The sequence below is a fragment of the Sinocyclocheilus anshuiensis genome, unplaced genomic scaffold, assembly GCF_001515605.1.
Source record: "Sinocyclocheilus anshuiensis isolate Anshui unplaced genomic scaffold, SAMN03320099.WGS_v1.1 scaffold257, whole genome shotgun sequence".
In the NCBI taxonomy this organism is placed as follows: domain Eukaryota; kingdom Metazoa; phylum Chordata; class Actinopteri; order Cypriniformes; family Cyprinidae; genus Sinocyclocheilus; species Sinocyclocheilus anshuiensis.
In genome coordinates this window covers 570,772-583,290 of record NW_015539889.1, presented here as the reverse complement: position 1 = coordinate 583,290, position 12,519 = coordinate 570,772, and the positions used below count along the sequence as shown (strand labels likewise).

The 12,519-nt window shown below is 37.2% G+C and overlaps 1 protein-coding gene across 2 annotated transcripts in view; it reads left to right on the top strand.

Moving 5' to 3' along the window:
• LOC107685632 (ephrin type-B receptor 2-like) overlaps window positions 1–12,519 on the top strand; it is a 160,602-nt gene that overhangs the window by 62,280 nt on the left and 85,803 nt on the right. For both annotated transcript variants that reach the window (XM_016482284.1, XM_016482283.1), the window contains exon 2: window positions 3,309–3,394. In XM_016482284.1, coding sequence (XP_016337770.1) covers window positions 3,309–3,394 — 86 coding nt within the window. The remainder of the gene's footprint in view (window positions 1–3,308; window positions 3,395–12,519) is intronic.

Here is a 12,519-nt window from a genome sequence, read left to right as displayed (position 1 = left end):
AGTTTCTTTTTTAGGGAGTAACGCAATATTGTAATGCATTACTTTTAAAAGTAACTTTCCCCAACATTGGTGTTGACAAACAAAATACTGTAAAAACAGATGTAAAAAATATAGAATTTTAACAATGCTATGCAAACATACTAGTTTGAAACTCATTTGAAACTACTTCAGTGAGAAAGATACATGGGCAGTATTTGCATTCGCATTATTTTAATGTTATTTTTTTATTTTTACCTGAAACCTAGCCCGTTGAGAAAGTGATACACAAATGTGGACATGTCCTCATTCAAGCATTTTACACAGTGTGCTTAAAATCTGCTTTTATAGCAGATTGAGTTCACAAAAACTGACAGTTGTGACCTAAATATGATTTTTATTTACAATAATAAATCCTAAAATTCATCATTAGTAGCTTACTTTTCACGCCATCAGTCGTGAGCGCACTCAAGCTCCGAGAATCTCCCATTGACTCATTTTGAGTCACTTCACTTGTGAATTCAGTGAATTGTTAAACTGGAGACTCACTCTGACCGGATCATTTGAATCAGTGAGTTGTTGACTTAAGAATAGCTGCAATCCGATCAGTCTAATTCACGAATGAATCGTTCAGTGTGATTTGCGAACCGATTTAACAGGTTCATTGAAAAGAATCAGCTTGTTCACGAATCGCACACAACACTATCGCGTCTCAGAGTGGGTGATGATTTCTCCAGTTCAAAATAATGAAGAACGACATGTTTTTAAGAAATGTAGTGGCGTAAAAAGTACAATATTATGCTTTGGAATGTAGTGAAGTAAAAATAAAAGTTGCTCAATATAAAACTACTCAGATAAATTTGAATTGAATTGAATTGAATTTATAAAGGACCACATGCCCACAAGTATGGCATGAGGTTAGAAAATTCACTTTGACACTTTTCGTATTCCATTGTTTATAACCTATAATTGCATTTTGATTTGACCTCTGTGTACCAACTGAAAACTGATCGCCATTTTGGGTTATGCATTTACATAGAGACTATGTTTCATGAGTCTGTGTATAAATTTTAGGCTCAGTGATAGTCAAATGTAATTTAGCTTAGATTTGTGTGCCTTAGAGATGTAATATGTCCTTGTAAAATAAACTTGGACACACGTGTAGTTTGTTAATTGAATGCTTTGGTTTTTCCTGGAATATAATTCAGAGGGAATCTGAGGTATAGAGACATGCCCAAAAAGCTGCATTCCTCCACACAGCCCCAAACAGTACGCTTACTGTTTTCCTTCAAAATTGCTGTCGTTTTCAAGGCCCCTTCTTAATTGCAACCAGCATTCGAAAGCACATTTAAAATGATCAAATAGCTTAATGCAAGATTAATGAAATTCTGTAAATGAATAAGTATTTCCAATAGTTAAGACTAGTAATTATGTTGGCCTCAAGCTGAGCCTCTGAAAGATGTTTTGTACTGCGATGCTTGGAAAAGGAAGTCAGAACAGCTGCATCAGACTGTGATAAAACCCAAACTTCCTCTGTTTCTATCAAGCTCCTTTATCTAATTTTTTCCAAAGTTCAACAACTTAATCTTACTCTAATTATTAGAGGAAATTAATTAAGCCATCAATGTGATAACATGAATTATTCACATGAGATGACTGACGGCCAATCTGAACTGAGAACTATCATCCCCGTGCCTCTGAGGACCCCAGATGGCAAAAAGTGTTCTCTTTGACCCCAATTACTTGATGTTCTTTAACACCAACTAATCAGTAGAAATAGAGTAACTGGCCTCCAGTAACTATATTTTTTCCCCAACCTAGCAGTCTCAGCACAGAAATAGTTGGTGAAAGGCTGGCTAATCTTGTTACTTGAAGGTCTGACCTGACGTTGAACAGCTGTAATAAGTAATTGAAGTAATCGTTATTGGACTAATTTCTGCTGAACCAAATGGTCATCTTTCATCTGATTATAATTCTTCCATTTGCTGTGCCACTTAAATCTGTAGATTCTGTACTATTCAGACATGCATAAAATACATGTCTCTATATTTCAATATTGCTAAACTCTTTTATCTAGGTGAGAAAAGTGTAACAAATGTTTGGTGTATATAGAGGGCTATTTATGGAGCTCTGTGAGTGATAACTGATTTAAAAACTATTATATTCATGCAGAACATTGATAAGAGGCAGCGCTGCCTGTTTGGTGATTTCATAACTCCTTTTTTACATTATTAGATTTTTGTTTAAAATGTGTGGGTTTAGCATCAGCGACAAGCATACTTCCCACATTTTTTCAACAAATATTATGGGAGGCAGCAGAATTATATTTTAGTCACAATAATTGAGAAAATCAACTATAATATGTTTTAAATCATCTTTCAAATTAGCACACAGTATGAGCAAACCAAATAAAAAATCACTTGCCTTGTTCAGCATGAAAATACAGGCATTTAAAGTGGTTTCACATCCTATACGCCCATAAGTGGTGACCCAAACTGTGTACTGTGATAAGAGAAGTCAGCCTGAACACAAATTTAGCTTTTCTCATGAGTAGAGATGTGGCTAGAACGATGCAATATGCATATTTGTAGATCTCCATGCACATTCGCCTGCAGTGGCATATGAAAGTCTGTGAAAGATTAGCTTTTCCCAGTATCAATATGCTGCCATATCATTATTGAAAGTGTCTCTAGTGGTTATCTCATCCTTGTCCAACTGCTAACCTACATCCTGTACCCTCGTGTAACCTCTGCAGTGGTGGAGCCAGATAGTGGGCTGTTGTCTTTAAAATATCTTGGCTGAATCACACAGCAGGGAAGCAGAACCCACTATTTCCTGCTCCCTTCTTGATTTTACAGCATTTTTCATCTTTACTACTGGAGACGGCTGCAATATCAAAACAGATTTAAGGCTGATTCGTGTCAAATGTGTTGATGGTATTTTATGGAGCAGTTGGTTAAGTGGGAACACAAGCCTCTATAAATGTCTGGATAAAGAATGATGTTAATGCATGAAAATGTATGACATATTCATAGCTTATTATACTTCCCCAGCATTTCCTTAGGCAAAGACTGAGTATAAAAAGCATTTAAGCTCTATATTTGGTTTTAGTCTGTTTTTATGTTGAAGTTTATTTGTAATTTAGGAACCTCTTGGAAATGCTGGAAACAACAGTAGCAAGTTCCCTCACTCTGTTTATTGAAGATAACTGATAGATTGCTAGATAGATTTGGTTGATATCTGTGCATGAACTCAAATATATTGAACACTGTACAAAGCATGACCTGGACATATCCTGTTTAACCTTTTTATGTTTCCTCCTGCTTCCACAGAAATGTTGATGGACTCCACCACAGCGACCGCAGAGCTTGGCTGGACAGTATATCCAGTGTCGGCAACAGCTGACAGCAGTATAAGTGTAAGTTCTCTTTACATTAACAGATGTCTGAGCTTGCATGAAATTATCCAATAATGCTACTTGTCTGATGATTGTGACAGAAACTGAATGTGAATCCTTATTATATAATGCCAAAAAGACTAGGTTTCATTCATCTAGGCTCACGCCTGCTCAGCACCCACTGGTCAGAGAGTAATTAATCACCTCCTCCCCCACACCAGGATCTATGCTCTTTCGAACGGATCTTGGGAAGAAAAATTAGGGTCCTATGAAATCCATTTTATTTTTTTCCAAATTCCGTTTTTTTCGGTTTTAATTTTTCTGGAATACGTTTTTTTCTGTTTGAATTTTTCTGGACTCCTTTTTAATGGTTCAATTAAATTGTATTAATCAAAAGGCATGCCTAATTAATTAAAATCGTGAAACTTATACAATTTAACATCAATTTAAAAAGTTTAACAAACATTACATTTTTAGGGCCCTATTAAATATGTTTTTTTTTCTTCTGTTTTATTGTTACCAAATTCTGTGTTTAAAGGAGCAGTTCGTTTAGGGTAGGTCTATCTCATTTTCTCCTCCAACTTCAAAATCAATAATTCTGTCAGGACCACTATCGTCAAAGATGATTGACAATTAGCATACAGTTTGGATTGGCGGTATGGTTCTGTTCTGGGCAAGAACTCCCTGCGCATCCATGCAGCCTAGCATGGATGAGAGCAGGGAGAGCAGCAATAACCCCCCAGGGTAAACAGAACAGAACCAACATAAATGTATTGCAGATATTGTTAAAGTTCAATCATTTTATGTACACATTTTAGAATTAGTCTGATTCAAGGAGAATCAGAAGGCTGAATCCCGACTGACAGAGGAGGAGTTGGGGATGGAGGAGGGTAATTAGCAGACCAAATCTGCTTTGGACCTTATATATGAATGCTTAGATAGGTGTCGTATTCCCATAGGTAGATGGGGATCAGCTGAGAGTCAGCAGATGCGAGCTTGACTAACGTGACCTGCCAGAACTAACGCTACGCTTGATTTTTATTAGTAGTAGTGGTAGTAGTAGTAGTATTACATGCATTCTACTGCACAATTGTAATATATTTCTGACACAATTTATTCCAGTTAAAGGGAACTTTTGCTTTGACGGGTTGCCAAGAATACCTTTAAGTTTCTGTGTGCATATGATATGACGATAGTTTTTGTCAAATTAAATGGTGAAATGCTAATGAAGTACTCTCAGAGCAGTTCTGGGGATGTTGTTTATGTGTTTATGCAACCATGTCCTCATTTAATGAGAAGGCAGATGCTGAAATCACCGTGAGCGTCACGCGCACTTCAGTATTGTAAACGAAACCATGCTTCTGTGCCATTCATTCACACAGAGATACGCAGAACATGCAGGATTCATATTTAAATAGTATTTTTTGCGGCTTAATATTTACAGATACTAGTCCATATCATGATTTGATTTAAGTGTAATGACCCACTTTTGATTAATTCATCCAAACTTTGACAAATTCCGTGACATTCCTAGTTATACAGTAAATTAAATTTTTATGACTGGATGCCACGATTCTGCCCATGTTTTCCACAACGCAGAAATCATAGGGCCCTAGTAATTTGCTGGTGTATTTATGAAAAGCCACTTCCTATTTTATTCAATTATTTATGCTTCTGTATCTGTTTCGGGGGATGGTTTAAATTATACCATTCTGTGCATCTGGAAGCAGAAAATAAAAATGGAAGACTGTAAGAGAGAGAGACTAAAAAAGTGGAGCAAGAAAAGAGGATAGAAGGCTGCCATTGTGGTTGAACAACTTCAAACCTTCTTCTTCAGATATAATTTTGCTCACCATCTTCTTTTCAAACCTTAGGGCATGCAGCTTTTTTTTCCTGTACTGATTCGAGCAATCAGTATAAAAGTGTCTCCGGGTCTGAGGCTCTGGATTAAGTCTGTACCGAATAAGATTCACCTCTCCTTTTCCTTTCTAACAAAAGAAACGGAATTACACATGGTTTGCATCACCACATCTTTTCCATCTTTACAACTCTAAAGGTTTAACAAAACAACTGCAAACATCAAATTATTTCAGTACCACAGCTAATAGCTACACAGAATGTCTTAATATATAATTAATATATTTCACTACATAAAGTGAAATGAAATATCAAATGGTTCAGATGCAAAACGTATTCTCTGTTTTGACACGTTCAGAAACAAAGATGTCTAAAATGGCCTCAACATCCATGGATTCTTCAGTGAGGAATGCTGGTGATTGGTCCAACTTTCCCTCGGATTCGTTTTCAGTTATTCTGCTGTCTGACACTACATACAGTATTTTCAAAGAGCATATCACATTTCTTAAAGTAAATGAGATATAGAGAATAGTCATAGGAAGACATAGCATACTTTAACTTCAGTAGGGGGAAGGGTGGTCCCCCACAGCAGCACTAAACAGGTGGGATTCTGTAAACCTTATAGAGAGAAAGGCCTTAAGTTATTGTCTTACACTCCTGCAGAGCCTTGTGGGCTTAACTAAAGTATCAGTGTCAGTCAAAATATAGAGCACCCCATCAACAGTTGGCTTTCATGCCACCGAATATCTTTGTAAAATAAACCCCTGTTGCCGAACTGTCAAGGAGAAAAAATCCAGATGTGGTTCTTTCTCTCATTCATTCTTTGGTTCGTTCACATTTGTGTGCTGAATTCATTCTAAACACTTTGATGTTTCATGCAGGTGGAACATACTGTATAGAACGGTGTAATTATGGAAGTTAACACCTAGATTAAAGAAATATTTATGGCAACCCTGTATCACAGCCAGGTGTGAGGAGCACATACTTCATGTGCTTTCTGCTGTTATTATGTTTGACTGTACCTGTTACTCCACATGACTGCATAGAGACTTGTTTGGACCTGCACATCATTGCAGCTTTTCAAACTCGTGCTATTTCAGATATTGTTTAATCATTTGAAGTTGGAATTTGCTCGGTTTTAATTTGGTCTGTTAGATTTTCGGCCTGTACAGGGCATTCAGTAATTGATTTGAGCAGCTACATAGAATCATACGCAATCTTCATGTTTACTTAAAAAACAAAAAAAAAGTAAGTGGTAGAGAAAATGTTAAGTTGGAGAGCACTTTCAATAAACAGCGTTATGTGAACCTCTTGATTCATTCTCTTGACCTCACAGTTTAAATCATCAAAAAGCTTATAAAATATTTATATATAAACACAATTTCACTTGTTTCACAGCAGTGGAAGCATTTTATGTAAAGACCGATAGGATGTAAACGTTTAATTTAAAATGACAGATTTTTAATTTATAACTGCTATGGTGTGTGCAGTCTGTGGAGATCCTCATAAGGCTGCAAATTAAGTCATTACCGGCTTAGTTAGAGAACAGTGTTGCAGGGGACATTACAAATGTGTGTAAATGTCACCATGTTCAAACTCGGTTTTGGTCATGCATCTAGACTTGTTGCTTACTGATGCAGAACATGAAAATAAGCCAGTACATTTGTGTAACGAATCGGTGTGATAATGTGGCCCTCACTAGATTGCCTCAAGGTCCAGATCAAAGCTCTGTCATTAGTCATCTGTGACTCTATTTGCATGCTTATAAACAGCTACTGTCTGTTTTGCAAGTAATGAACAATGAAATGAAATGTGATACTGTAAAGGGAAGCAAGCTGACAAATGGCCTCTTTTAAAGGGATAGTTCACCCACAAATGGAAATGGTCATCATTTACTAACCCCCTCAACAATTCAATCTGATTATGATTTTGTTTTCTGTGGAAAATTTTGAAGAATGCTTCTTTTTTTTCCCCCTCCATTCAGTGAAAGCCAGTGGGGTCCAAAACAACACAGATACATTTTTCAGAATATCTCATATCATGTTCCACAGAAAACAGCCTTACATGTTTGGAATGACATCAGGGTGGGTAAACTATCCCTTTAACTTACCATACAATTTTGTGTTCTTAATTAAAATCATGTAGTTTCAGTATTTCTGATCGGCATTGCATAAGATGTTTCAACTGATGCAAACCACAAATCAGAACCACCTTAGAAAATCATTTGGTTCAAGAACTGTCCTGAAATCAGTTCCACTGAGGATTGATATATAAAACAATATTTTACCATTGTTTGGGCTCCCCTCATCAGGGAATCAAATCTTTGTGTGGTCACTTGTCAAATTGAAACAAGAAATCCTTTGGCAGCATGGCCCTTTTGTCAAGTCCTTGATTTATATCAGATATGTAAACATGATCCACATGGATATAGATAACAAGGGTTAAGGGAGCAATAAGGAGCTTGTTTGTCTGTCTTCACATGTTGTGCATTACCAGTGGATAGAGGTAATTGAAGCTGACTGCCAAAGACGGCTCAGTTTGTATGGACGCCTCTCATTTTTTGTCTCTCTCAATCACTTTCTCTCCCTCTGTCACTCTTTCTAATAGTGGGGAGCTCAGTATCTCGCTTAGGGTTGTAATCCCACTGCACTTTAGCTGAAATATCCGGATGTCATTTGTCCCACACGTCCCCTCAGGACAAATGTCTCAATGCAACTCTATCTGTCAGATTTCCCACAACTGCAAATTGGGAAACTTTCCCTCAGGAGCTGTCATACATGCTCTCTTTCGCCCCTCTGTGTGAATTATTTATTTATGCAGATTTACAATGTATTTCTTTGAGTCCATGGACTGCTTTGGCATGAGATGTGGAGTCAGCATATTTCACAGAAGGACTCGTCAGCACCGCTCAACTAGTTACAAATGCTCGAATACAAATGACAGCCCTGGGAGAGCTTTAATTGCTGGCTTCATGTAAACTTCATAAGGTTCTGACAGTTTATTTGTAAAAGATGCTGAAGTCCAAATAAAAGTTCAGAGTCATGTCATAGCGGCTCAATTAATATAACAGAAAAGCTTGATCGCGGCCAATTTCTGCTTCCCCTCGAGCGAGACTTTCTCATAATTCAGCACAAGCTCACGCCTCCGCTTTAGCCAGGAGAGCCTCTGTCTAGGCGACTTATAGATCACAGCCCAGTTGTGAACTTTCTTTCGTCTTGGGTGGCAGGGGAGTTACCGTTTCTAAACTTCTGTCCACAAGAACATTGTGTCATTTATCACAGGAATCCTTTTCCCAGTGCAAGTTACAAGTTTAATTTAGTTCAGTTGTGACTGTTTTTTTTTTTTGGATTTATTGAGATTAGTAACTTTGCTGTGCCGAAGACACTGTTTACATGAGATTAGTCATATAGCTAGAACATTCTGTTTGCCAAAGTGTTATCAACATCATTAAGGGTGCCTTATGGGATGTTCATGGAGGACACATTCTTGCATTCAAAAACATCAAGACGGAGGGGCAGAAGGCAAGTGTCCAAAACTTGAACTGTTTTTAACTTGATAAATACCTATGTTGTAGGCTTTTAGCAGGATGTTGTTTGTTCTGAGTTTTTTCGTCAGGTTTAGCACAAATGGCATGATTTATATGCCTCAGTTTAAAGGGATTATGAACTGCATTTTTTTAAAATTATTTTATAATGTTCTCTGAGGTTCACTTAACATAATGTTAGTGTGATTTTACATAAAAAAACATCACAATTTAGAAGTAATGGGCTATTTTCTCTGCAGAACGGTCTGTTTTTATAGGCGAGTTGCATTCGAGACTCGCAAGTAAACACCCACTGCTATGATTGGCTAAAAATATTTCGCTTATTAAAATAACAGATGGACTCTGCTGTGATGCACTCTGAAAACAACATGGGTCATTTGGGTTAAAAACATATAAATGCTCAGTATATATCAAACGATCTGGAACAGACAGTGCAGTAGTGTTAAAAGCACGTTTACTCACACTTATGTGTTGTGACATTACTGTTGGATCCACTCTAGTCAGACTCGGCTTTGCATCATCGTTTACTTTCAGTCTCTCTGAAAACCCTGCATCATACTGTCTTTTCTAAAAATGAATCCTTAGCAGAGTAAAGCAAACAAACAAACAGTGTTTCACTGATGTGATCTGCTCTTTGCTAATTTTACCCCGTGTTTACACGTATCAGTGGGCGGGGCTAAAGAGGCAGAGATGTAGAAGCAGGCGTTGATCTTCTCCTGCGGAGGTGGTGTTTAGCCACACTAAGTGGCACATTCCAAAAGGAGTCGTTTTCTGAGCTTGGTTTCAATAAAAGCTGTTTTTAAACTAATGAGAAAGTTTTGAGTTTTGAAACTTACAGGATGTTTTTATAGTACATTGACCTGCTATATGTCAAAAGATCAAGGGAAATTTGATTTCTCATTTCATGACCCTTTAATAATTTGCAGGGTTGTGCACTATTTAGAATTAAATTAAGAATGCATTTTTTTCGTTCATATTTAATTCATGACTTTGAATCGAATAATATAAAGAATTGAAATTCAAATTTCAATGTATTGAAGTGGCATTAAAATCAATGAAAGTCATAGAAAACTTGTATAACGGTTATTAGCTAGAAAGTTCATGAATACTACATTTTAAGGTTGAATGTTATACCTTATTGAACCATTGTTCAGACTTTAACTGTGAAATGTAATAATAGTGATGCTTGGCTTAATTTAACACACCCTGAAATATCTTGTTGAACTATCACAGGACTGTAGTAGAATAAGAGAAGAACACCGACTCCATTTAGTCTGTCTTGTCATGATTAAAAGACTGCAGATCACGACCATGTGGAGCCCATAAGTCCCAGGTTGTGTTCTCATCCAGTGGACTGAAACCTTGGGTTCTGCACTAGCAGTTCTCCTTATTTGCTTGTGACCCTCAAAACATAGCTGGAGCCCTTAGACCTAATGACGACATAATTTTGTTGGTGCTTTTTGTATTTCTATGCCAGTAAATAGGGACATGAACCAGTGGTGCACCACCGCTGAAGGGCCCCCCATATAAGGCTCTGACCTCTTAACAGAGGGCAGCCAACCTCTTCTTCTGTGTCTTAACACACTTTTTGATAAATGCCTTTACACACTTTATGAGAGCTTGTGATTAACCATAGTTTCAGGAGGAAGAATCTAATTTAATCTGTCTAATTTATATTTCACCTCTCATAAATACTGAAGTCTGTTTTTAGGACCATTTAGTTAATAAATAAAATGATTGATTTTAATTACTGAATTAATGAGTGCTGAAAAATATTTTTATTACTCTTCTTATATTTTTATATTAAAATATTATTATATAATTTTTTTGATCATTAATTTATTTATACATTTAATTTTAAATTTTTGGTTGAAATAAAAAAAGACATTGAAGTGCTGACCTGCCTTATTACAAAATATCGTCTGAGCTCCCCATTTAATGCTGAATCCCTCTTTTACATCTTAAACCACATGGTCACCCTTTAGCCACACTCCCACTGAAAGTCTAGGAGAAAACCTATGATAATGAAGATGTTCCTTTTAATTTCACACTCAGCGCTTGATCGCTTGGCTCTTATTATGTCTCATTTGGTTCTCCTCTTTGCCTCTGATGAAAGAGTGGCAGAGAAGATGAGACGGCACAAAGGGAGGCCTTCCATTTAAAGGCCGTTTGTTTGGAGCGTCTTTAACCCACTCCTTTCCTCACCTCCTCCCATCATGCAGTACACTCACTTACTCAGTCTCTCATTAGCAACATTGCTTTTTTATTCGTTTTTTCTAATTTGATTAGTCAGAGTGACAGACTACAAACAAGAAGATGCTACACTCTGTCTTCTCTTGTTTAACTGCCCTTCATTCTCACCCCTCTTTTTGGTTCATGGAAGAATGTGTCATCCTTAAGAAAGGTGGCAAGGTCAATGGCTGCCAGTGACCCAAGACACATCTGGCTGCTTGAAAGGACTAAACTATAGTGATGGAAAATTTAATTTTACATACACACACACACACACACACACACACACACAAAACAGTGCAAGTGTTAATGACCACAATCCTATCCAGAATCATTTCAGTTCATCTCGGCTGAATAACAGGGACATGGGAATAAAGAACAAATGCTGCGAGGAAAGAAAGCTGTTTTAATTAGTCCAAGATGGTTTGATAGAATGGAGTCTTGGACAGGCATGACTTTCTCCCCCAGCCTGTCAAAACTCTGTCAAAATCCTTGTTAAGCAGCAACCAATTTGGGAAATTATGTCGGCTGTTAAGTGAAGAGTAAGACACTCGAGGGGAGGGTGATTTGGGGAGGGTTGGGGCGATCATATGCTTGCTGGGCTTTGAGGCTGTGGTGCTAAAAATTTTTAAGGTGAAGAAAAGGGCTTTCCCGGTTGGATGAGGTCAGGACTTCTGTGACTGGTATTTGAGTTGTTTAGTGCTGAAAGCCGGCTTGATCGCAGGCAAGTTGGCTGAAAACCGCAATGGAGTCATCTGGAGTCACTTTAGGCCGAGCAGTGAAGTCCCTGGTGCATATAGCCTTGTACCCTTCATGCTTTAGTGTGCGCAATATATACGTGTACATTTTACAAGAAGTCTTTTTCACTCTATCAACTGGCTTTCTGTACACTCTAAAAAACATTGAGTTATTTACTGTACCCAATATCTGGGTTAAACATATCAGGTCCCTTTGTTGGGTTATTTATACATTTATTGGGTTATTTCTATAACAACGCAATCAGTTGGGTTAAAATGTTAAATTCTACAGGTTGATCGGCACAACTTGACAGAAGATAGAGGGGTAAATTAATATGTGTGCGTAATGTTGTTTTTCTTTACAAAGTAAGCTCTGACACAGTAATATTTCTGTTTTTCCTATGAACATGTTTACATCTTCCCTGTCGACTGATATTTTAATCTGTTTTATCTGCACTCTTGACTAACGACACGAGCGCTTTGTAGCCGATCATTTTCAAATGTATTAAAAAAAATGGTTTCCTCACTTTTTCTGTACGTTTTGACAGTTTTTGGGGAAATTATACATATATTTCAGATATTTGGCCAACTCGCTCGCTTTTAAATCCCAGCGGAGCCTTTTCCATCTGGAGTCGCGTCCACTCTGAACAAGGTATGTCGCCGTTTTATTCAAAAGTACATGTCCTTTTGTGTTTTTTTTATTTATCATATGTTTGTTTATATGTATACACACACACACACACACACACACACATATATATATATATATATATATA